At 37.6% G+C, this 27,541-nt stretch overlaps 1 protein-coding gene and 1 long non-coding RNA gene across 2 annotated transcripts in view; both read right to left on the bottom strand.

The window, feature by feature from the left end:
* The window catches only part of tff3.5.L (trefoil factor 3, gene 5 L homeolog), a 68,212-nt gene that overhangs the window by 13,788 nt on the left and 26,883 nt on the right, over positions 1-27,541 (bottom strand). The window contains exons 13-15 of the mRNA XM_041581158.1: positions 11,745-11,820; positions 9,769-9,786; positions 8,516-8,527 (exon numbers count right to left, since the gene is read on the bottom strand). Of these exons, the coding sequence (XP_041437092.1) occupies positions 8,516-8,527; positions 9,769-9,786; positions 11,745-11,820 (106 nt within the window). The remainder of the gene's footprint in view (positions 1-8,515; positions 8,528-9,768; positions 9,787-11,744; positions 11,821-27,541) is intronic.
* LOC121399805 lies at positions 14,518-24,005 on the bottom strand. The gene is made up of 6 exons (XR_005965274.1): positions 23,917-24,005; positions 21,458-21,472; positions 19,063-19,074; positions 18,670-18,684; positions 16,260-16,271; positions 14,518-14,540 (listed from the first exon to the last, which is right to left on the bottom strand). It is a non-coding gene; the product is annotated as an uncharacterized LOC121399805 (long non-coding RNA).

Here is a 27,541-nt window from a genome sequence, read left to right as displayed (position 1 = left end):
CAACTCCACCTCTTTTTATTTTATTTTCTTTCTATTATATCATGAATTATGGGCAGATTGTTAAATTAATTTATCCTAAGTTTTTTTACTGGCCACAAATTTATGAATTCATTGGTAACAAAATTGATTTACTATTTATTGCACTGCACTTTAGATTAGTTAAAGATAATTAATTCAAGTAGTTCTTGGCTGCACTTTATCTAGATCTTAACTAGTCTTAACTTAAAGGGATACTGTCATGGGAAAAAAACATTTTTTCCAAAATGAATCAGTTAATAGTGCTGCTCCAGCAGAATTCTGCACTGAAATCCATTTCTCAAAAGAGCAAACAGGTTTTTTTTAATTTCAATTTTGAAATCTGACATGGGGCTAGACATATTGTCAATTTCCCAGCTGCCCCAAGTCATGTGACTTTTGCTCTGATAAACTTCAATCACTCTTTACTGCTGTACTGCAAGTTGGAGTGATATCACGCCCCTCCCTTTTCCCCCCAGCAGCCAAACAAAAGAACAATGGGAAGGTAACCAGATAGCAGCTCCCTAACACAAGATAACAGCTGCCTGGTAGATCTAAGAACAACACTCAATAGTAAAAACCCATGTCTCACTGAGACACATTCAGTTACATTGAGAAGGAAAAACAGCAGCCTGCCAGAAAGCATTTCTCTCCTGAAGTGCAGGCACAAGTCACATGACCAGGGGCAGCTGGGAAATTGACAAAATGTCTAGCCCCATGTCAGATTTCAAAATTGAATATAAAAAAATCTGTTTGCTCTTTTGAGAAATGGATTTCAGTGCAGAATTCAGCAGGAGCAGCACTATTAATTGATTCATTTAGGAAAAAATGTTTTTTCCCATGACAGTATCCCTTTAATGTTTTTTTATAATCACTGGGGAAATTGATTTTTAACTAGAATTTTAATTGATTTGAATCCATAAAATTCTAAGTATTGCACTGCACTTTAGTAACACATTCTAAGTTATAAGTCTAATTGATTTATTCAACTAATTTCGTGTCCTGTTGTATTGTTATATAACCTATTTTGAAACTGCACAGTTAATATAATCAAATAGAAACACAATAGCTTAAAAGTGACCAGTTTGAAACTTCAAACTAGATATATGCGGGGTACTTTTTCTTTAATTTCTTAAAATACTTGAATGCCTTCTTCACAGTCTACACAAATAACACTCAGTGCAACATTGCAAAATAAAATAAGATGCAATAAAGTTCTGTTACTTTAGCTATAAACAGTAAAGTGACAAAAAAGTCTTCCTTCTTCTTAATACAGTTAACATGTAGAGGCAGATTTATTAACGTTCGAATGGTAAATTCTAATTTTCTAGTTGGGTTTTTTGTCAAAACTCACAAATTCGAGTTGGGAACAATCCAAACTCGAATTTGAGATTTATCATCCCTTGACCCCGGAAGTAATTTGAATTCGATAGATTGGCACCTAAAATCTGCCGAGTTAAGTAGAAGTCAATGGCAGAGGTCCGTTGACACATTTGAAGATGTTAATATTAGCTGAGGGCTCCTCCCGAGGCCAAAGGCGACTGCTACAGGCAGAAGCACGAGCCGAGACCAGGGGGCTTGGCATTGGTTCTGAATTTAGGTTGCCAACCGGGACACGCTAGTTGACGAAAGTTCTTCCTTCCTTTTTAATTATTTGTTTTTTAACAAAGTAACGAGGAAAAATATTGATTTAAACATATTAGCCAGGCATTGGGAATGTGGGGTGGTGTCTAAGTGGTCAATTGCTCAATTTATACTTATCTCCTCTCTTTCTGCTGTTATTCCAAGGGACCAAGGATTTGTGGTTTTTGAGGCTTAGCTAGTGTAGGGACCTGTAGTGTTAATTCCCTAAAGAGCCACATGTTGGACTGAGCTATGGGGTTTCCCAAGGGCTGGACAATGGGGCCAGAGCCCTTGTGCTGGTGCAGCATGGCAGATACCAGAGGATACCACAAGGTGTCGCTGCTGCACCACTTTACTATAAAAGGGAGAGCCAAATGCTCAGATTATTCATTATTCATAAGGATTTGGTCTTGCTCTGCTTGGTCTGCTGCTGTTATTTCACTGAGGAAAAAGTGAATCTAAACCAGCAAAATGTAGGTTAAAGTCAGGTTCAATAGGCCTGCCAAGGCTGAGGCAGGATCCTCCAATGCCTGGAAGCTCCACCATGCGGGTTTCAAGCTTGGAAATGCTGGTTTGTGTGCTCACACTACGGAGAGTGTAGTTCAGCAGTGGAAATCTTAATTGCTCACACTATAGACAGTGCAACATTGTAATATAAAATAAGCTAAATAAAGTTCTGTTACTTTAGCTATAAACAGTAAATTTACAAAAAAAAGTCTGTCGTCTAAATACAATGAAGTTACAATAAGTTCTATCTACTGTAGTTAACAGGTAGTTGCAGATTTATTAAGGTTCAAATGGTTAATTCTAATTTTATAGCTGGGTTTTTGTGTCCAAACTCACAAATTCGAGTGTAACCCTTTCGACACCCTTTTGTCTGTGTTACACTCCACGTGTGGCGCTTACCTGATGACACGGGACAAACCTGAGCCACTCCACAGTGGTATTGGGAGAGACTGGGTACCTGGTACTTACAAGCGCAGTGCCTCCACCTAGTGGGAATGCACCTATGGTTGGCCCCACTAGGAATACAGTAATAACACACACACACTATTGGTTAAACTAAATAACAGTTTATATAAAATAAATGGGCACCTAATACATGCAGCACTCCTAACCAGTGGCAATAGGGCCTCACTAACTAACTTGCTAGCGCAATCTGTTTAGCTAACTAAGAAAAAAGAGAAAGTCCTTTAATGTCCTTTAATAAACAGCCTGTTTATCTTCAGAGCTCTTTAGGGTACTGTACCTTTAAACAGGATACTCACAAATCCTCTATGGATACTTCAGAGCTCTCTTTAGGTGAATCCAGCACAGTCAGTCATACAGTGCGATTACCAACCCCTTGGATGCTCAGATAGGAATCTCCTGCTGTTTGTTCCTCCAGTCTGTATTCCTCTCATACTCTCTGTCTCTCCAGGCACAGTATGTGGCTTCCCTGTGCCAGCCTGATCCAAATGAATGCTTGTGGTGCAGCCTCTCAGCTTTCTGGTCCCACCAGCAGCTCTCTTGCTTCCTTCTCTGTCCACCATGTGGCTCTCTATGCCAGGCTCTCTTCTTTTGCCAGTCTCTGTGACTTCCTTTTCCTGCCTGCCACTCCTTAGCTGCTGTGTCACTTCCTGTTGCACTGAATAGCTGGTTGCTAGGTAACAGCTTACAGCACACAGACACAGGCTCTCTACCCTTACAGGGATAAGTGCAATGATTTTGTACAGATTCCCTACACGAGTTTTGAAAATCCTAACTCACATTTGAGACTTATCATACCTCGACCCTGTAAGTAATTATAATTCAATAGATCGCCACCTAAAACCTGCCAAGTTCATGTAGAAGTCAATGGCAGAGGTCAGTTGATACATTTGAAGATGTTAATAGTCTTCCTGACATTCAGAGAAAAAACTCAAATCGAGTTCCGTTCAAAAGTGATTTGTATTTGATTCTAGTTTTCTGGTCAGTTATATTTGTTTGAGCTTTTAATTAAATAAGATACCAATCAAGTTTCGAGGTCATTCGAGTTCATTTGAGGTAATATATATATATATATATTTTTTTTTTTCCTACTTTTGATAAATAACCTCCGTAATATTATCAAAATATCCATAGCCATAAAGTACAGTACAAGTTTAAGATGTGGTATTTAACAGTATTTAGCATTTGTATTGTATGTTACCAATATTGCACAAGAGTGTGTTGAAACCACTGCTAAGCATATGCTGCACATTATTTTGCATTATATGAACATTTATTAATGCACATTGTACAGTCTCTACATATCATTTGTTACATTGGGGTGTGTTATAAAGTCTGACCGCACTGGGGTTAAAACTGTGCCTAAATCAGTGTGCGGATTGACAGGCTCGGGCCTAGGGCGGCAGATTATTAGGGGTGGCATGCCGCCCAGCTGCTCTATGGGGAGGACTGTGGACGCGCAGCTCTCCAGTTCGCAGGCACTTTTGTGCGCCCACGAGAGGTTGTGCGGGCGCACCGCTCAGCCTAGGGGCACCCGTCCGCTAAGTCTGTTGCTGCGGACCTGAGTCTCCTGCCAGAGGACAGAAAAAAAAGTGTCAGTGTAGGATGACTAGAGTCCTTCATGCTGTGATCTGTCTTTTGGAGACATTTCTTGGTGTAAATGTCCTGAAAGTTGTGTTGCGATGATATTCTGAGATATTTTCACCACTCTTAGCAGGGCTATCTTTCCTTGTGTGGAGCAGATGCCGTACCATGATGTAATACAGCCTGTGAGAATGGACTGCACAGTGCACCTGTAGAAACTGATGAGGACTGTTTTGGACATCTCAGATGTCGGAGAAAGTGAAGGAGTTGGTGAGCCTTGTTGATGACAGCTGCTGTGTGCTGTGTGCACTGTCCACTTGAGGTTCACACTGAGGGTGACCCCAAGGAAACTGAGGTTGCTGACCTTCTTTGTAGCATCTCCTCCAATGTAGATGGTAGCATTTTTCATTAAATTCATGACCAGCTCTTTAGTTTTGCTGACATTAAGAGAGATGTCAAGTTATTGCACGATTTTAACTATTAATAAGGAAACCTTCATTAACTGGTTCCTCATTTGTGTAGACAGACAGAAAATATGAGTTCAGAATCTGCACTTTTTCTGTTCCCATCAACCAACTGAACCAACATATTGAAAAAATAATTTTGGATTCTTTTTACTGATTGCTGCAATATCATTTTTTCCTATCGATTTTAGCTTGCATGATTTATTGGCCTCCTTGTACTTTATATTTTAAAATCATTTATAAAGTACAAGGAGGCCAATAAATCATGCAAGCTAAAATCGATAGGAAAAAATGATATTGCAGCAATCAGTAAAAAGAATCCAAAATTATTTTTTCAATATGTTGGTTCAGTGGGTTGATGGGAACAGAAAAAGTGCAGATTCTGAACTCATATTTTCTGTCTGTCTACACAAATGAGGAACCAGTTAATGAAGGTTTCCTTATTAATAGTCCCAATGCTAGTAATACAACTAATGATGCATGGATCACACATAAGTAGTGATGGGCGAATTTGCGCCGTTTCGCTTCGCCGAAAAATCCGCGAATTTCGTGCGAAATCCGCGAAACGTCGAAAAATTCGTTTTCGACGCCGGCGCCCGTTTTTTGATGCCGGCGCCCGTTTTTGATGCCGGCGCCCGATTTTTTTCCGCGAATTTTCGCGGGCGTTTCGCGAATTTATTCGCTGGCGGCGAATCGCGCAAATTCGCTGCGAATTCGCACCTGGCGAATAAATTCGCCCATCACTACACATAAGGAAATTCAAAAGAGACTAGAACATGTTAAGATAAACAAAGGTCCAGGGCCAGATGGTATTCATCTAGGGTACTTAGTGAGCTTATCTCTGTGATTGGCAAACCTCTTTACTTAATTTTTCATTATTTATTGAGGTCTGGCATAGTGCCGAGAGACTGGCGAATTGCTAATGTGGTGCCTCTATTCAAAAAGTGATCCCATTCTCAGCCTCAAAACTATAGGCCAGTTAGTCTGACGTCAGTAGTAGGAAAGCTTTTTGAACGGTTAATAAAGGATAAAATACTGTGCTTCATAGCAAATCATAATACTATGCGTTTGTGGCAGCATTGTTTTATGCGTAATAGATCTTGCCAGACTAACTTCATTTCTTTTCATTATTCTGGGATGGCAGTGGACTTTGCTAAAGCATTTGTTACAGTACCACAAAGAAGGTAACTGGTTAAATTAAGGAAAATTGGCCTGGAACATAGTATTTGTACCTGGATAGAGAACTGGCTAAAAGATAGACTACAAAGAGTGGTGGTAAATGGAACATTTTCTAATTGGACCAGTGTTGTTAGTGGAGTACCACAGGGCTCTGTACTAGGTCAACTTGTTTATTAATGACCTGGAGGTGGGCATTGAAAGTACTGTTTCTATTTTTGCAGATGATACTAAATTGAGCAGAACTATAGGTTTCATGCAGGATGCTGCCACTTTGCAGTATGATTTGTCTAAATTGGGAAACTGAGCAGCAAACTGGAAAATGAGGTTCATTCTTGATAAATGAACAGCAGCGGGCTCAGGACACTTTCCTGCATGCCGGTATTCAGGGTTTCAAGGTGGAGTAAGTGACTGCCAATCTGTACATGCTGTGGTCTGTTTATAAGAAAGTGCAGGATTTAGTTGCAAAACACTGAGTCCCAGTCCTAGAAGATTCTGGATCAGCTTTGTGGGAATGACTGTGTTAAATGTAGAGCATTAATCAACGAATAACAGTCTGGCATAGCAGTCTATATTGTCTAGGTGAGCCATGGTGGTATGAATTGTGTGTGAAATAGCAAACTGCAGGAGGTCCAAACTGTCTATAATACAGTAATCTTCAAAACAGAATTACTGTATTCCTCAAGGAATGACAGAAGGTTTATATAGTGTAGTATGTCAGCACTATTAAAAGCCACATGTCAGATTTCAAATTTAAATATAACAAAATCTGTTTGCTCTTTTGAGAAACGGATTTCAGTACAGAATGGAGTGGCACTATTAACTTATGTGTTTTGAGGGAAAAAAATTCCCATTTAAAAGTCAATGGAAGATGCCCAAGCTAATTTCAAACTTTTTTTTTCTTTTAAATTCCAGTTTTTAAATTTTTTTCAAAAGTTGGTAGACATTGAAAATGATCAGTAGAATGTAAGTTTTAAATGTTTTAATCAATTGAGTTTTTGGCATTCAAGTTTTTATAAATAAGCACACATTTGAGTTTGTGTTTTGTTTTCTCAAGTTTAGAAAATTTTGAATTTTGATAAATAGGCCTCCACATGTAGAACAAAATAATAATTTAACCCATGTGCCAAAATATAAAAGCAGTTGGGTCTCAAGGTCTTTATGAGGTCTTACCAGATAGGTTTGCTTAAAGGTCAGTACTATTAGCTGACCTTTTCTGATTGGCCATTCTGTAAAGCAATAAACCATGGGCCAGATATGGTCCTATAAGATAATTTATGATCCCCTGCATGGCCAAGATGTCCATAAAACTCATTTTATTACATAATTTTGAATACTCTGTCCCCCAAGCATTTGAAAGGACAGATATGGCATATATAAATATTACTCACCACTGCCCAACCCTTTGTAGTTATTCTTCTTTATTGTAGCCTTACTTTAACTTTTAACACTTTGGTTGATCTTGGAGATCTTTGGTATTAATAAGCACTGGTTGACCCATGTCATAGTATAGTAAAATATAATAATAGTACATTAAACTAAAGGTTATTGTAGATTAGCATATGTGGGGTCTCATACATCATATCCTTTACAATTGGTTTCTTTCATGTTGCTCTTTTATCATTATCATTTTATCATAACCAGTGTCCTGCTTGGTGGTGTAGTCTCAACATTGTAATTTCCTGCCCATTTTTTCCCCTTCTGAGGCAAACTAGAGTGGCTTCAACTAGCTGTTGGGCAGGTTAGATATAGATTTAAAGGGGCAGATTTACTAAAGAGCAAAGAACATTTTATTAACCAAATTAACCAAAATGACAATTGGTAGAGACATGACAAATTTACTAAAAGTCAAGTTACACAATTCTCTATCAAAAAAACTCACTGCAGAAGTTTTCCACCATTTTGCCAGAAGTTTTTATGATTAGGCAAACAATCGTTAATTTATTAAAGTATTAATGTTTCTATAAAATTCTATATTTTTCATATTTACTTTGAAGGAAACCATTTTAAAAACATGTCCTTTTTTATGGCACTTTGCCCATGCTCTTACACTTTTAAATGCAACTTTAAGGGGGGCCTAGTCAAAGAATTTTTTTTTACAAATGAACCTTTTTGCAGAAGCATGGAGCAGAAGGAGCAGCATTGAATTTAACGGCATATTCAAAATTGACACCAGGGTAAATTTTTGAGTTTCACAAATGTTTCGCCGTTTTGCGAGAAATTTGCCCATTACTAATCTTTATAAAAGAATTAAAATATCAGCCAGGCAATACAGAAATCAAGAGGTTACATACATACCTGTAGTTGTTTCTGGTGATACAATGAAGGGTAAAGTATTAGTCAAAATATTTTATAGAGATATTTTTCATAATTTACTTTGAAGGAAACCATTTTAAAAACATGTCCTTTTTTATGGCACTTTGCCCATGCTCTTACACTTTTATATGCAACTTTAAGGGGGGCCTAGTCAAAGAATTTTTTTTTACAAATGAACCTTTTTGCAGAAACATGGAGCAGAAGGAGCAGCATTGAATTTAACGGCATATTCAAAATTGACACCGGGGTCAATTTTTGAGTTTCACAAATGTTTCGCCGTTTCGAGAGAAATTCGCCCATTACTAATCTTTATAAAAGAATTAAAATATCAGCCAGGCAATACAGAAATCAAGAGGTTACATACATACCTGTAGTTGTTTCTGGTGATACAATGAAGGGTAAAGTATTAGTCAAAATATTTTATAGAGATATTTTTCATAATTTACTTTGAAGGAAACCAATTTAAAAACATGTCCTTTTTTATGGAACTTTGCCCATGCTCTTACACTTTTATATGCAACTTTAGTGGGGGCCTAATCAAAGATTTTTATTTACAAATGAACCTTTTTGCAGAAGCATGGAGCAGAAGGAGCAGCATCATTTTTTTCTTTGAATAGCATCTTAGTTCCAGCTGTGCTCCTCAGTGATGTATATAATGACATAATGCTGATCTCAAACAGCAACTATGGAAGTGAAACTCAAGTGTTCAGTGAAGAATGGTGATCTCTTATGGAATTCTGACCTTAAATTATTCCCTTGAGATAAACTGGCAAGGTCCTATTTAGTTGATAAAATGAATGTGAATAAATGCTGTGGCAATTTTACTCCATTTCTGTCTCCTGGTGTTTCATTAGTATATGAACAATGGGGTTCAGTGGGATGGCTCAAGGCGAAAGGCCAAATGAGGAGTGCCCTTATCATGGATGTGTTTTTTGGCTTGCATAAGGGAAATCCTGTGTATTATAAAATATAAAATGTTCTTTTAATGTAATGGTATATGGAGCTGCCTCACTGTTCCTTGATTAAATTAAAAATAATCATTCCACTGTCTAGTTAATTAATATTGGGATATTTGTTATTTGGAGATGTATACTATCCATAAAGTAAATATGTAACCTATTTTCAACAATATACATATAAAATACATTTCTAATAAATAAATTAAATATTAATATAATGTTTTTTCTTATTTTTGCTCATGTGTGATAAAATAGCATTAGAATTTGCAGTGAAACAGTGCAATCAAAAAACCCAAATGCATTAGAAATTGCATTAAAGTTAAAGTAACTGTGCAAAGAAGATTTTTTTTGTCCATGTGAAATCTTGGAATTGATCGAAAAAAAATCATTATTATTGCAGTCCTCAAGTTGTAATTTATCTCCATTAGTAATGGGCGAATAAATGAAAAAATCCCAAAGGTCGCTCGTATCAAAATGCCTCGCTTGAACAGTATTCGGATGCCCATTGAATTTAACGGCATATTCAAAATTGACACCGGTGTCAATTTTTCGAGTTTCACAAATGTTTTGCTGTTTCGCGAGAAATTCGCCCATCACTAGTCTTCATAAAAGAATTAGAATATCAGCCAGGCAATACAGAAATCAAGAGGGTACATACATACCTGTAGTTGTTTCTGGTGCTACAATGAAGGGTAAAGTATTGGTCAAAATTTTATTTATAGAGATATTTTTCATAGTTACTTTGAAGAAAACCATTTTATAAACATGTCCTTTTTTATGGCACTTTGCCCATGCTCTTACACCTTTATATGCAACTTTAGGGGGGGGCCTAATCAAAGATTTTTTTTTTATAAATGAACCTTTTTGCAGAAGCATGGAGCAGAAGGAGCAGCATCATGTTTTTTCTTTGAATAGCATCCTAGTTCCAGCTGTGCTCCTTGCAGATATATAATATTCTTACATATTGCAACATGAAGTTTATTATTTTTATTATATTGTTGATATCTAATATAACAGTGCTACTTTGTAAATGTGGTAGACTGCATTGGAGGAGCAGTTTGCATTTGCAAATGATTCTTGTAAGAGTAAATGTCCTGTTGCTTGTTTGCAGACAACTGCCTTCATACCAATAACAGTCTCAAAAGGGAATGCTTAAACTTTGAACTGGCAGGCTCTTCAGTCACATTCTAAGTCCTGCTGTTCACAAGAAAAACAAGAATGTCCATTGACTCCAACGCATTTGACAAATTTGATATTTCAGAATTTGCAAAGTCTAGTAGTTGAGTAGTTTCACTTATTACTAAATAGAATTCAAGCTCTTTGTGAAACTTTTAAAAAAAGTGCCATCACCAATGTATATTGCATTTGCTCATATTATCATGCCTTTACAAGGTCAGTATTGCTTAGTTAGCAAAAATCTTGTCATTTTTTCAACAGAGGTTTAAAAAGTATTTATATTATTATGCTGTGCTATGGAACAATGTATGATTTGGATCTTGTCTTAGCAGATTGTGCAAGCAGGAGTGTATAAACTCCCTTCTACAGTAGAGTTTAACTAAAGAATATTATGCATGTGTTTGTAAATATGCTGGATGGTTTCCCTCAGACCATCCATTTATTGTACAGAGCTGCAGAATATGTTGCCACTTTATAAATAGTGCTAATATGCTATTCTCAGGCATTGAACCGGCATCTTCGTCGTCTTTTTATTTCGAATTTAGCGCCAAAACGCGACGTCACATGTTTTCGTGCAACTTTTATATGCAACTTTGATTTTTGCAGGAGTGCAGAGACGCAGCTGATTAAAGAAAGAACGTAGCTCCTACGTTCTTGGCACTTGCAGCCTTTTTTTAAAATAACGTAGGAGCTACGTTCTTGGCAGGTAAAAAAGGTTAAAGGAGGACATTTTAAAAACACATCCTTTAGAAAAGCACTTTTATGTGCAACTTTGTGGGGGCCCTATTCAAAGAAAAAAAATTGCAAATGATCCTTTTTGCAGAAGCATGTGGAAGAAACAGCATAATTGTTTTCCTTTGAATAGCAACCCCATAAAGTTGCACCCTTGGCAGTTGCATGCCCTGCCTGGCCCAGTTTCAAACATGCTCCTTGATATATAATATCCTTACATTTTACAACAGAAGGTTCATTTTTTTTATAATACACCCTTCCCAGCTATAGTCTGGCGATCCCACTGGTGTCTAATAAAAGGGCAGCCAAGTATGGGAGTTTTACTTTTGAAAGTAGCTAGTAAGTTACATTATACACGTATATACATTGTATACGTTATAGTCCCTTTGTAAAATGTAAAATGAAGCAATCAAATTCTTAATAAATGAGATGCAATTTGAGTGCAGGACTGGCCAGATATGGGATGACTTTGACGTAGTTGGCCAGCTTAAATATATTGCAATATATGGACAAACAATCCCTGTTTTGTTTAAAGGATAAGGCATTTTTAGTAGCAGTATGCACAAAATGTCTCAATGTCTTAAATATATTGATAATGGGTTGAGTGCAGAGGACACATATTATATTTTATATTATGAATGTAACAAAAGGGACATTGTTCCTGTATATGGTCATGGCACCCCATGGCGATTAATAAATATACAAATATAAGGAATATGGTTATACTTACTTGGTGGTGGTGTTGGTGGTGTAGTATCTAGACCCATGATTAAATCAAAATGGTTATCGATACAAATACATGTTGACTAAAGTGAGGAAATCTCAAGAAAAGTACAGTTAATCATTAAATTGGTAACATTTACAACATTCTCATATTATCTATAGAGATGTCGCGAACTGTTCGCCGGCGAACTTGTTCGCGCGAACATCGGGTGTTCGCGCTCGCCGGAAGTTCGCGAACGTCGCGCGACGTTCGCCATTTTGGGTTCGCCATTGTTGGTGCTTTTTTTTGCCCTCTCACCCCAGACCAGCAGGTACATGGCAGCCAATCAGGAAGCTCTCCCCTGGACCACTCCCCTTCCCTATAAAAACCGAAGCCCTGCAGCGTTTTTTCACTCTGCCTGTGTGTGCTGAAGAGATAGTGTAGGGAGAGAGCTGCTGCCTGTTAGTGATTTCAGGGACAGTTGAAAGTTTGCTGGCTAGTAATCGTTTTGATACTGCTCTGTTATTGGAGGGACAGAAGTCTGCAGGGGTTTGAGGGACATTTAAGCTTAGGTAGCTTTGCTGGCTAGTAATCTACCTTCTACTGCAGTGCTCTGTATGTAGCTGCAGTGGGCAGCTGTCCTGCTTCTGATCTCATCTGCTGACTGCTGCAATAACAGTAGTCCTTGTAAGGACTGCTTTTTTTATTTTTTTGTTGTTTTACTACTACTACTACTACTACTATAAGAGCCCAGTGCTATTAGTCTAGCAGTGTTGGGGAGTGGGACTGGTGTGCTAATCTGCTGCTCCTAGTAGTTCAGCAGCACCAACTTTAATTTTTTTTTTTTAATATTCATTTTTTTTTATTTTTACTTTTTTTTATTTTACTACCGCTGTAGTAGTGTATAAGTTGACCTTTTAGGCATTATTTGCCCTGTAGGCATTTTTTGCCCAGTGTGTTATTCAACCAACTGCCATCTAGCTGTGTGACCTTGTTCACATTCTGTCTAAATATCCATAATATTACCGTCTCCAGAAAAAACACCGGAGTGACTTTTTTCAAGCAGCCATAATAAATTTTACGAGATCCGTATCCACCGCTGTAGTAGTGTATACGTTGATCTTGTGGGCAGTATTTGCACAGTGTTTTCTTCAAACCGCCATCTAGCTGTCTGAGCTTGTTCACATTTTGTCTAAATATTGATAATATTATCGTCTCTAGAAAAACCACTTGAGTTACTTTTTTTCAAGCAGCATTCATATATTTTACGTAATCCGTATCCACCGCTGTAGTAGTGTATACGTTGATCTTGTAGGCATTGTTTGCCCAGTTTTTTTGGCCGCAGCCACTGAAGCACAGAGGCCAGAAAAAATATGCCATATAAATGCTGAAAATAGTCATTTTTTGCCATACGTTGACTCAACGTATATGGCAAAAAATTACTATTTTCAGCATTTATATGGCATATTTTTTCTGGCAACTGTGCTTCAGTGGCTGCGACCAAAAAAACTGGGCAAACAATGCCTACAAGGTCAACGTATGGCAAAAAATGACTATTTTCAGCATTTATATGGCATATTTTTTCTGGCAACTGTGCTTCAGTGGCTGCAACCAAAAAAACTGGGCAAACAATGTCTACAAGGTCAACGTATGGCGAAAAATTACTATTTTCAGCATTTATATGGCATATTTTTTCTGGCAACTGTGCTTCAGTGGCTGCGTCCAAAAAAACTGGGCAAACAATGCCTACAAGGTCAACGTATGGCAGTTGTTTAAAGAGAACAGTAGATTACTAGCCAGCAAAGCTACCTAAGCTAAAATGTCCCTCAAATCCCTGCAGACTTCTGTCCCTCCAATACAGAGCAGTATCAAGCAGATTACTAGCCAGCAAACTTACTATCATCTGTCCCTGAAATCACTAACAGCTCTCCCCCTACACTATCTCTTCCAAGCACACACAGGCAGATTTTTCAGATACATTTTTGCCCTTGATCCCCCTCTGGCATGCCACTGTCCAGGTCGTTGCACCCTTTAAACAACTTTAAAATCATTTTTCTGGCCAGAAATTTTTTTTTTAGATGTTAAAGTTCGCCTTCCCATTGAAGTCTATGGGGTTCACGAACCGTTCGCGAACCGCTCGCATTTTTGCGCAAGTTCGCGAATATGTTCGCGAACTTTTTTTCCGACGTTCGCTACATCCCTAATTATCTATTAAAAGAACAGTAACACCATAAAATGAAAGTTTTTTTTATAGGAATGTCAACATCATGTATTGTAGCCCTGAACTGCTAAAACTGATGTGTTTGTATCATAAACACAACTATACTTTATATAAACAAGCTGATGTGTAGCCAAGGGGACAGACATGCAAAGTTGAAAAGAGAGAAAATGCAAAGCATACACAGCATACGTGGCAGATTTATCTATGGTTGAATTTAAAATTCAAATTTTCGAGTCAAAACTGTCAAATTCGACTAGGGAGTTATTCAAATTGAATTGAGTATTTTAAAAAAAAAAAAAAAAAAAGACTTTTCTAACCAGAGCTATGTGTATGGGGAGAGGTAAAGAGGAAACCTGATAAGGTATCCTGACTTTTATTGCACTCACAGTGTTAAATACAACATATTGAGTTAGAGAAAAACACAATATACTCCACAGAAGTCCTTTTATTATATTCCATGCTGTGAATGTAACAAAAGGGACATTGTTCCTGTATATGGTCATGCTACCCCATGGCGATTAATAAATATACAAATATAAGGAATATAGAAAAGGAATATGGTTTGTAATTACCTGTTGTTGGTGTTGGTGTTGTAGTCGGTTCTAGATCCATGATTAAATCAAAACGGTTATTGATACTAATAAATGTTGACTAAACTGAGTAGATCTCAAAAAAAATTAAAATAAACCATTAAATTGTTATAATTTCTGAACGTTCAAGAAAAAATTCACTGAAAGCATTGGTAGTGGGTTGCAAAAGGCACATTGCTAGGCCACATATTTGCTGTACCCAACCTTGAACCAGGAAATGTAAGTGATACATAATTCGTCACATCCAATAATCAAGGTGTATGGCACTTGATAGCGTTAGTTTTTTTCCTGGTATGTCCAAGAGGACATCAGTTCTGATTATCTTGTTGTACATTTTATGTTTTATATACAGGAAATGTGGGTCATGCCTGCATTCACATATTTCTGCAGTGATGCTGGCCTTTAAGTTTATGTTATGGCCAATAACATTCACTTTTAGCAGGCTCTTGATTTCATTTTTGGATTAGGGTATTATGTGTGAATACTTGCTATTTTTGTACAGTTATGCTGTAAGTACAAACCAATGTCTACGTCTGGGCTAAGATCAAGGAAAGCCCTGGAGATATAAGCGCAGGGGCTTCATGACAAGGGATCTAGTAGCCTGATTATACTGGTTTATGTTTAGAGACTGTCAGAATCTGATGTACTGTAGCTGTGATTAGGTGAGAAGGAATGAGTTGAGGCAGGAGAAAGCTGGGCTGGGGTAGAGAAAGAGCAATTCACTTCCTTATCTTCTGAGCAGGTAAAAACAGCCTAATACTCAGTGATGTATATAATGACATAATGCTGATCTCAAACAGCAACTATGGAAGTGAAACTCAAGTGTTCAGTGAAGAATGGTGATCTCTTATGGAATTCTGCCTTTAAAATATTCCCTTGAGATAAACTGGCAAGGTCCTATTAATTTGATAAAGTGTGAATAAATGCTGTGGCCATTTTACTCAATTTCAGTCTCCTGTTTCATTAGGATATGAACAATGGGGTTCAGTGGGATGGCTCAAGGCAAAAGGTCAAATGAGGAGTGCCCTTATCATGGATGTGTTTTTTGGCTTGCATAAGGGAAATCCTGTGTATTATAAAATATAAAATGTTCTTTTAATGTAATGGTATATGGAGCTGCCTCACTGTTGCTTGATTAAATTAAAAATAATCATTCCACTGTCTAGTTAATAAATATTGGGATATTTGTTATTTGGAGATGTATACTATCCATAAAGTAAATATGTAACCTATTTTCAACATTATACATATAAAATACATTTCTAATAAATAAATTAAATATTAATATAATGTTTTTTCTTATTTTTGCTCATGTGTGATAAAATAGCATTAGAATTTGCAGTGAAACAGTGCAATCAAAAAACCCAAATGCATTAGAAATTGCATTAAAGTTAAAGTAACTGTGCAAAGAAGATTTTTTTTGTCCATGTGAAACCTTAGAATTGATCGAAAAAATCATTATTATTACAGTCCTCAAGTTGTAATTTATCTCCATTATTGATGGGCGAATAAATAAAAAAATCCCAAAGGTCGCTCGTATCAAAATGCCTCGCGTAAACAGTATTCGGATGCCCATCGAATTTAACGGCATATTAAAAATTGACAACGGAGTCAATTTTCGAGTTTCACAAATGTTTTGCCGTTTCGCAAGAAATTCACTCATCACTAATCTTCATAAAAGAATTAGAATATCAGCCACACAATACAGAAATCAAGAGGGTACATACATACCTGTAGTTGTTTCTGGTGATACAATGAAGGGTAAAGTATTGGTCAAAATATTTTATAGAGATATTTTTCATAGTTACTTTGAAAGAAACCATTTTAAAAACATGTCCTTTTTTATGACACTTTGCCCATGCTCTTACACTTTTATATGCAACTTTAGGGGGGGCCTAATCAAAGAATTTTGTTTTTTTACAAATGAAACTTTTTGCAGAAGCATGGAGCAGAAGGAGCAGCATCATGTTTTTTCTTTGAATAGCATCCTAGTTCCAGCTGTGCTCCTTGCAGATATATAATATTCTTACATATTGCAACATGAAGTTTATTATTTTTATTATATTGTTGATATCTAGTATAACAGTGCTACTTTGTAAATGTGGCAGACTGCACTGGAGGAGCAGTTTGCATTTGCAAATGATTCTTGTAAGAGTAAATGTCCTGTTGCTTGTTTGCACTATGCCTTCATACCAATAACAGTCTCAAAGGGGAATTCTTAAACTTTGAACTGGCAGGCCCTTCAGCCACATTCTAAGTCCTGCTGTTGTACAGATTTGCAGTAAAATGTACTTTTTCCTAGGTGGCAAAGATGTTCACAAGAAAAACAGACAAAGAATGTCCATTGACTCCAACGCATTTGAAAAATTTGATATTTCAGAGTTTGCAAAGTCTAGTAGTAGAGTAGTTTCACTTATTACTAAATAGAATTCAAGCTCTTTTTGAAACGTTTAAAAAAGTGCCATCACCAATGTATATTGCATTTGCTCATATTATCATGCCTTTACAAGGTCAATATTGCTTAGTTAGCAAAAATCTTGTCCTTTTTTCAACAGAGGTTTAAAAATGATTTATATTATTGTGCTGTGCTATGGAACAATGTATGATTTGCATCTTGTCTTTGCAAATCGTGCAAGAAGAAGTGTATATACTCCCTTCTACAGTAGAGTTTAACTAAAGAATATTATGCATGTGTTTGTAAATATGCTGGCTGGTTTCCCTCAAACCATCCATTTATTGTACAGAGCTGTAGAATATGTTGCCACTTTATAAATAGTGCTAATATGCTATTCTCAGGCATTGAACCGGCATCTTTGGCGTCTTTTTATTTTGAATTTAGCGCCAAAACGTGACGTCACATGTTTTCGCACCAAAGTCAACGCACTTGCACTCAAACCCAGGCGGCTAACATGGGCGCTGCCATCTTGGATTCACCATCGCCGGGAAGGTAAGCACGCCACAATGCTCCTGACACTATTGTACACCCCAGTGTGGATTTCTTAGCCATTCTTATTGAAAAACTACCAAGGAGAGAGCCCTAATAGTAGTTCCTTCCTCAATAGGTAACTTGCTCATTGCTCCCCAAAGAGATTTCTGGGAGGAAGTCATAGGTACAATTATGAATGACTAGTGGCAGAAAGCACTGGGTAGTCCTTCCTTCATATATCTTAACTAGAGACACATACTATCGCAATTGTGCATTGTGCATAGGGCATAAAAAATTGCAAACGCATTGACGTCATTGGGGCAAATTTACTTACCTTCAAAGTTGCACCAGTGTTGGCTTCGCCGCACTTCACTAAAATCTGAGGTTGCGCTCAGGGAGGTGAAAGGTAGCGAAGTTGCGCTAGCGTTACTTCGTCAAGCAAAGCGAAGTTACGTTAGCGATGCCTAATTTGCATACGGCGCCAAGTTAAAGTACAATGGACGTATATGTAGCAGCAAATACATTACACTACACAATCCTGGGAAACCTTCATAAAATAAAATAGAGTTGTTATAATGCCCTACACATGAGCCCACTGTATAGCTTAGGTGTCATATGTTAGGAAATGTTGGGGGGAAGGAGGGTACCCCCAAAAAAATTTGCTATCTTTTTTAGCCTATCAACCCTTAAAAAAATGTCAACTTTTTTTGAAGCAAGCCCTATCTACACTATTGCACTTCGCCTGGTCTGAGGTGGTGAAGGCAAGTCTGGCGCAAGAGATAACGTTTAGTAAAATGCGCAAGTTAGTGAATTAGCGTAGTTATGTCCCTTCGCCAAAGCGCAACTTCGCCTGGCATAAGGGTGCGAAGTGAAACTAGAGTAGGTCCACTTCGCTAGCGAATTTACGCCAGTACCCGTTAGTGAATCGGCGAAGTAACGAAATGACGTCACGCTGGCAAATTTGTGCTAGCATTAGCACCTTTGCGCTTTAGTGAATTTGCCCCAATGAGCATTTTTGTTCACAACATTTTTTTGTAGAAGTGGAATTGAAGAATGGTTTGAGTACAGTTTTAGAGAAAATGAATTATGCATGGGCTAAAAGATGACAGAATTGTCTCTATTCTTACTTATAATTAAAACAAATGTATTTCAAACATTGTCTCATTTAATCTGATTAAAAGCAATTAGTAAAAATAAATAAGGTAAACAGTATACCTGGAGTTGTTGGAACTAAAGTAAATTGATATAAAAATATGGTTATTTGAGCAAATCTTATGCAAACAATAAAAGTAAAACATATATTAATTCATAAAGAAATCATTAGGCAGCTCAGAGTCCCAATACATATAAATTCACCTGACATACATCATTATGATGATCATTATGGATTTACATGATCACAGAGCTCTGAATTCTAAAATTCTTAATGCCTAATTCAAAATGCCTCGCGTAAACAGTATTCGGATGCCCATTGAATTTAACGGCATATTCAAAATTGACACCGGTGTCATTTTTTGAGTTTCGCGAGAAATTCGCCCATCACTAATCTTCATTAAAGAATTAGAATATTAGCCAGGCAATACAGAAATCAAAAGGGTACATACATACCTGTAGTTGTTTCTGGTGATACAATGAAGGGTAAAGTATTGGTCAAAATATTTTAGAGAGATATTTTTCATATTTACTTTGAAGGAAACCATTTTATAAACATGTCCTTTTTTATGGCACTTTGCCCATGCTCTTACACTTTTATATGCAACTTTAGGGGGGGCCTTGTCAAAGAATTTATTTTTTTACAAATGAACCTTTTTGCAGAAGCATGGAGCAGAAGGAGCAGCATATATTTTTTTCTTTGAATAGCATCCTAGTTCCAGCTGTGCTCCTTGCAGATATATAATATTCTTACATATTGCAACATTGTTGGAACTAAAATAAATTTATATAAAAATATGGTTATTCGAGCAAATCTTCAGAGTCCCAAGACATATGAATTCACCTGACATACATCATTATGATAATTATTATGGATTTACATGATCACAGAGCTCTTTGGTGAACTTGATTGTGGCAAAAGTTTTCTAACTCCTGCTGGTAAAATTTCTAGCATCAAAATGTAAGATTCTTTATGCATTTTATTCTGGTATAAATATTATTTTAATGTATCTTGTAATATGGCATAATCAAAGGGATATTATTGATTATACAAAAACTCCAGCTTTGTGCTTGATTCCTATTTGTATCAGTATAAATTCATGGGCACATAGGCAGTCCTTGGACTAGATATATAATGTCCTCACATTTGGTACAGTAAAAGGGAAAGTAAATCCAATCATAAAGTTGTCCCCACTGCATCCCCTAGTTGTTCATAGATATTGACAAAAAATATACATGGAAAACAAATCAATAATGAGAATTTTACTAAATTACTTATACAAGAAGATTCACCAATAAGAAATCTGATTACCAGCACTATGTCAGCCATCATGCTGTTTATTACATACAGAGTTTATTGTGGCATATTGGGTTCATTATATGACACTGGAATCAAACATGTGAATACAGGACAGACTTGTTCAGTGCTGAGAAACTGGACTTACAACTTCCAACAGGAACAAAAAACATGGAGCTAGATATATACAGATCAACTGGGATTCTGTCACGGTCAGCACCCAACACCAGAACAAACACCAGGCACCCTGGTCTCGGCTCGTGCTTCACCAGTAGTGTGACCGCCTTTAGGCCTTGGGAGGAGCCCTCGGCTTACTTGGATGCCACCTGGACTTAAACGAGAGGTGCAAGATGAGGGTCCTGGATAGGCAGAGGGGCACAGCAGCAGATAGAGTCTTTTAAGGCCAAAGGTCACCTTACAAGCAGGAATAGGCGAAATTGTGGTCAGACAGGCAGGGTTGAGGCAGGTAGATAGAAGGATCGTCAAGCAGGCAAGGGTCAAAACCGGGTAATCAATTAGATGGGTGAGGCAGAATCAAACAACAGGCAGGAGTCAAACCAGGAAGTCAATCAGGAGGGACAGACGGAATCAGAGTAGATTTCAGGCAAGGGTCAGGTTACGGAGGTCAGAGAAGTCAAAAGCCAGGCCGGGTCAAAACACAGAAGTTCAAAACAGAATTCAGGCAAAACAGGTACTATCACAAGGGAACCCAAAGGAAATAAATCCTATCACGGGCAATGAGAAATAGTAAAAATGTCCCTTTATACCTTTAAATTTCGCGCCATTGCGCACTGACGTCAACACACCAGCGTGGCGTGCACTAGGACGGACCCGGCACCAGGGAAGAGGAGCAGCGCGGCGAGCGTCCCTGCCGCACCACTAGCCCACCAGGGTGAGTCTCCGTTACAGATTCTCAATGGAGGACTTGATATGAATTTGATTATGCCTAATGGGATTATTTGCTAAACTGGTTGCAAAGAGATTGTAGCCATAAATAACCCTTAAAAGGGGCAGATTTATCAAAGGTCAAAGTGAATTTTTGAAGTAAAAAACTTAGAAGTAATTTTTGGGTACTCCGACTAGGGAATAGATCATTAGAAATTTGAAAAAACTTCAAAATTCGAAGATCGAATTTTTTTAAGTGCTGTCTCTTTAAAACTTTGACTTTGACCATTCGCCACCTAAAAGCTGCCGAAGTGCTGTTTTAGCCTATGGGGGACCTCCTAGAACCTGTACGGAGGTAATTGGGGGAGTTTGGGAGAATCGAAGTAGATCGAAGTAGCGCTACTTTGAATCGTACGATTCGAAGTAGGCCTAATTCAGCCCACTTCAAACTTTTTAAAGTATGGAGAAATTAGAGTTTATTAAGTCCTAGTGCTAAACATGCCCAAGTAGAAATAAGTTTTTACCTTAAATCTGATTTCATACATTAAATTAAAAGGCCTTCAAGTGTATTATATTTCAGATCCCAAGTTTCAAAACTGCAACAGAAAGCAATGAGCCTTACCAAATGATCACTTTGGCAAAATGGAAAATTATACGTAATCCGCTCACCTGCAGTTGTTGAAGCTGAAATTATAAGTAAAATATAGATACCAATGATTTGTTTTTAATTGGAACAGACCTTATGAAAACAAAACCACTTAAGAACAAACATTTAGGGGCAGATTTACTAAGGTGTGAGTAGTAGATTCAAATTTTTTGGGGGGGGCCAAATGAAAAAATTAAAAAGCACAAAATCGAATTTGAATGTGAGATTTATCACACCCTGAGCTTGGAAACAAGTGATACATAATTTGTCACAAACCAATAATCAAGGTGTATGGCACTTGTTAGCGTTTGTTTTTTTCCTGGTATGTCCAAGAGGACATCAGTTCTGATTATCTTGTTGTACATTTTATGTTTTATATACAGGATATGTGGGTCATGCCTGCATTCTTGTATTTCTACAGTGATGCTGGCCTTTTAGTTGATGTTATGGCCTATAACATTCACTTATAGCAGGCTCTTGATTTTATTTTTGGATTAGGGTATTATGTGTGAATACGTGGTATTTTTTTACAGTTATGCTGTAAGTACAAACCAATGTCTAGGTCTGGGCTAAGATCAAGGAAAACCCTGGAGATATAAGCGCAGGGGCTTCAGGACAAGGGATCTAGTAGCCTGATTACACTGGTTGTTTAGAGTCAGAATCAGATGTACTGTAGCTGTGATTAGGTGAGAAGGAATGAGTTGAGGCAGTAGAAAGCTGGGCTGGGGAGGAGAAAGAGCAATTCACTTCCTTATCTTCTGAGCAGGTAAAAACAGCCTAATACTCAGTGATGTATATAATGACATAATGCTGATCTCAAACAGCAACTATGGAAGTGAAACTCAAGTGTTCAGTGAAGAATGGTGATCTGTTATGGAATTCTGACTTAAAAATATTCCATTGAGATAAACTGGCAAGGACCTATTTATTTGATAAAATGTGAATAAATGCTGTGGCCATTTTACTCTATTTCTGTCTCCTGGGGGCAAATTCACTAAGATGCGAAGTTGCGCCAGGCGCAACTTCGCCGCACTTCGCCAGGTGTAGTTTTGCCAGCGCTCCGCAAATTCACTAAAATCCGAAGTTGCGCACAGGGGTAGCGTAAGGTTGCGATGTTGCGCTAGCGTTGATTCGCTGTATAAAGCAAAGTTACGCTAGCGAAGGCTAATTTGCATACGGCGCGAAATTCAAATTTCAATGGAGGAACACGTATCTGCACTACAAATGCCTAGAAAACCTTCAAATCAGCAAATATAAATTTTATTTTCCCCTACACATGTGCCCACTGTCTAGGTAAGTTGCCATGAGTCAGGAAATGTAGGGGGGAGGAAGGGGAGCCCCAAAAAATTTTTGATCTTTTTCAGCCTATCACCCATCATGTAGAAAACACGCCAGCGTTTTTTGGGACTTAGAAAAAAAATTGACTTTTTCGAAACAATCCCTATCTACTCTATTGCGCTTCGCCAGGTCTGAGGTGGCGAAGGAAGTCTAGCGTAAAAGGTAGCGTTCAGTACACTGCGCAAGTTAGTGAATTTGCGTAGTTTCGTCGCTAGCAAAAATTCGCCTGGCGTAAGGTTGCGAAGTAACACTAGCGAAACTACGCCAGCGTTCGTTAGTGAATTTGCGCAGTGGCGAAAATGCCAAACGCTAGCGAATTAACGCTAGCGTTCGGCGCTTCGCGGCTTAGTGAATTTGCACCCTGGTGTTTCATTAGGATATGAACAATGGGGTTCAGTGGGATGGCTCAAGGCGAAAGGTCAAATGAGGAGTGCCCTTGTCATGGATGTGTTTTTTGGCTTGCATAAGGGAAATCCTGTGTATTATAAAATATAAAATGTTCTTTTAATGTAATGGTATATGGAGCTGCCTCACTGTTCCTTGATTGAATTAAAAATAATCATTCCACTGTCTAGTCTAGTTAATTAATATAGTGATATTGTTATTTGGAAATGGATACTTTCCATAAAGTAAATACGTAACCTATTTTCAACATTATACATATAAAATAATTTCTAAAAAATAAATTAAATATTAATATAATGTTTTTTCTTATTTTTGCTCATGTGTGATAAAATAGCATTAGAATTTGCAGTGAAACAGTGCAATCAAAAAACCCAAATGCATTAGAAATTGCATTAAAGTTAAAGTAACTGTGCAAAGAAGATTTTTTTTATCCATGTGAAACCTTAGAATTGATCGAAAAAAATCATTATTATTGCAGTCCTCAAGTTGTAATTTATCTCCATTAGTGATGGGCGAATAAATGAAAAAATCCCAAAGGTCGCTCGTATCAAAATGCCTTGCGTAAACAGTATTCGGATGCCCATTGAATTTAATGGCATATTCAAAATTGACACCAGTGTCAATTTTTGAGTTTCACAAATGTTTTGGCGTTTCGCGAGAAATTCGCCCATCATTAATCTTCATAAAAGAATTAAAATATCAGCCAGGCAATACAGAAATCAAGAGGGTACATACATACCTGTAGTTGTTTCTGGTGATACAATGAAGGGTAAAGTATTAGTCAAAATATTTTATAGAGATATTTTTCATATTTACTTTGAAGGAAAACATTTTAAAAACAATTTCTTTTTTATGGCACTTTGCCCATGCTCTTACACTTTTATATGCAACTTTAGGGGGGGCCTAATCAAAGAATTTTTTTTAATAAGTGAACCTTTTTGCAGAAGCATGGAGCAGAAGGATCAGCATCATGTTTTTTCTTTGAATAGCATCCTAGTTCCAGCTGTGCTCCTTGCAGATATATAATATTCTTACATATTGCAACATGAAGTTTATTATTTTTATTATATTGTTTATATCTAGTATAACAGTGCTACTTTGTAAATGTGGTAGACTGCACCGGAGGAGCAGTTTGCATTTGCAAATGATTCTTGTAAGAGTAAATGTCCTGTTGCTTGTTTGCAGACAACTGCCTTCATACCAATAACAGTCTCAAAAGGGGAATGCTTAAACTTTGAACTGGCAGGCCCTTCAGCCACATTCTAAGTCCTGCTGTTGTACAGATTTGTAGTAAAATGTACTTTTTCCTAGGTGGTAAAGATGTTCACAAGAAAAACAGACAAAGAAGTATTCTTTGACATTGATATGGTGCAATCTGTAGTAAACGTTTCGCTTGCTAAATAGAATTCAGCATTTTGACGTAAAAATTGCCAAACCAATGTAAGATTTGCAAACTGCCTTTCGGCGTTCTGCTTTTACGCAAATCGCCCTTTTTCACAGGCGCAAGATCTTTTTTGGCGCACGGCTCCGTTGATTTGATCTGCGTGCAATTTTTGCAGGCATAACTTTCTCAGGTTTCGCGAATTTATTCGCTGCGGCGAAACGCGCAAATTCGCCGCGAATTCTCGCCTGCCGAATAAATTCGCTAGGGATGTAGCGAACTGTTCGCCGGCGAACTGTTCGCCGGCGAACTAGTTTGCGCGAACTTCGACTGTTCGCGCGACGTTCGCCAATAGGCGTTCGCGTCAAAATCGTTCGACCATTCGACCATTCGGTCGCTAAAATCGAACGATTTTCGTTCGATTCGAACGAAAATCGTTCGATCGAACGATTAAAATCCTTCGATCGTTCGAATCGAAGATTTCGATGTTCGAAGTTCGCGAACAGTTCGCGAACTGTTCGCATTTTTTGCCGGTGTTCGCGAACGGCGTTCGCGAACACATACTCGGCGGTTCGCTACATCCCTAAAATTCGCCCATCACTACCTTTGACCAACGCATTTGATATTTCAGAGTTTGAAAAGTCTAGTAGTAGAGTAGTTTCACTTATTACTAAATAGAATTCAAGCTCTTTTTGAAACGTTTAAAAAAGTGTCATCACCAATGTATATTGCATTTGCTCATATTATCATGCCTTTACAAGGTCAGTATTGCTTAGTTAGCAAAAATCTTGTCATTTTTTCAACAGAGGTTTAAAAAGTATTTATATTATTATGCTGTGCTATGGAACAATGTATGATTTGGATCTTGTCTTAGCAGATTGTGCAAGCAGGAGTGTATAAACTCCCTTCTACAGTAGAGTTTAACTAAAGAATATTATGCATGTGTTTGTAAATATGCTGGATGGTTTCCCTCAAACCATCCATTTATTGTACAGAGCTGCAGAATATGTTGCCACTTTATAAATAGTGCTAATATGCTATTCTCAGGCATTGAACCGGCATCTTTGGCGTCTTTTTATTTTGAATTTAGCGCCAAAACGTGACGTCACATGTTTTCGCACCAAAGTCAACGCACTTGCACTCAAACCCATGCGGCTAACATGGGCGCTGCCATCTTGGATTCACCATCGCCGGGAAGGTAGGCACGCCACAATGCTCCTGACACTATTGTACACCCCAGTGTGGATTTCTTAGCCATTCTTATTGAAAAACTACCAAGGAGAGAGCCCTAATAGTAGTTCCTTCCTCAATAGGTAACTTGCTCATTGCTCCCCAAAGAGATTTCTGGGAGGAAGTCATAGGTACAATTATGAATGACTAGTGGCAGAAAGCACTGGGTAGTCCTTCCTTCATATATCTTAACTAGAGACACATACTATCGCAATTGTGCATTGTGCATAGGGCATAAAAAATTGCAAACGCATTGAAGTCATTGGGGCAAATTTACTTACCTTCAAAGTTGCACCAGCGTTGGCTTCGCCGCACTTTGTCGCACTTCGCCAGGCGATGTTTCGCCAGGGTGCCGTTAATTCACTAAAATCTGAAGTTGCGCTCAGGGAGGTGAAAGGTAGCGAAGTTGCGCTAGCGTTACTTCGTCAAGCAAAGCGAAGTTACGTTAGCGATGCCTAATTTGCATACGGCGCCAAGTTAAAGTACAATGGACATATATGTAGCAGCAAATACATTACACTACACAATCCTGGGAAACCTTCATAAAATAAAATAGAGTTGTTATAATGCCCTACACATGAGCCCACTGTATAGCTTAGGTGTCATATGTTAGGAAATGTTGGGGGGAAGGAGGGTACCCCCAAAAAAAAATTGCTATCTTTTTTCAGCCTATCAACCCTTAAAAAAGTAAAAGACGTCAGCGTTTTTTGGAACTTAGAAAAAATGTCAACTTTTTTTGAAGCAAGCCCTATCTACACTATTGCACTTCGCCTGGTCTGAGGTGGTGAAGGCAAGTCTGGCGCAAGAGATAACGTTTAGTAAAATGCGCAAGTTAGTGAATTAGCGTAGTTACGTCCCTTCGCCATAGCGCAACTTCGCCTGGCATAAGGGTGCAAAGTGAAACTAGAGTAGGTCCACTTCGCTAGCGAATTTACGCCAGTACCTGTTAGTGAATCGGCGAAGTAACGAAATGACGTCACGCTGGCAAATTTGTGCTAGCATTAGCACCTTTGAGCTTTAGTGAATTTGCCCCAATGAGCATTTTTGTTCACAACATTTTTTTGTAGAAGTGGAATTGAAGAATGGTTTGAGTACAGTTTTAGAGAAAATGAATTATGCATGGGCTAAAAGATGACAGCATTGTCTCTATTCTTACTTATAATTAAAACAAATGTATTTCAAACATTGTCTCATTTAATCTGATTAAAAGCAATTAGTAAAAATAAATAAGGTAAACAGTATACCTGGAGTTGTTGGAACTAAAGTAAATTGATATAAAAATATGGTTATTTGAGCAAATCTTATGAAAACAATAAAAGTTAAACATATAATATTAATTCATAAAGAAATCAGTAGGCAGCTCAGAGTCCCAATACATATAAATTCACCTGACATGCATCATTATGATGATCATTATGGATTTACATGATCACAGAGCTCTGAATTCTAAAATTCAAAATGCCTAATTCAAAATGCCTCGCGTAAACAGTATTCGGATGCCCACTGAATTTAACGGCATATTCAAAATTGACACCGGTGTCAATTTTTGAGTTTCACAAATGTTTCGCCGTTCGCGAGAAATTTGCCCATCACTAATCTTCATAAAAGAATTAGAATATCAGCCAGGAAATACAGAAAACAAAAGGGTACATGCATACCTATAGGTATTTCTGGATGGTAATGAAGGGTTAAGTATTGGTCAAAATATTTTATAGAGATATTTTTCACATTTACTTTGAAGGAAAACATTTTA

Source organism: Xenopus laevis, chromosome 2L (genome assembly GCF_017654675.1).
Source record: "Xenopus laevis strain J_2021 chromosome 2L, Xenopus_laevis_v10.1, whole genome shotgun sequence".
Lineage (NCBI taxonomy): Eukaryota > Metazoa > Chordata > Amphibia > Anura > Pipidae > Xenopus > Xenopus laevis.
The sequence above is the reverse complement of the archived record's forward strand: the minus strand, read 5'-3'. Positions and strand labels throughout refer to the sequence as shown.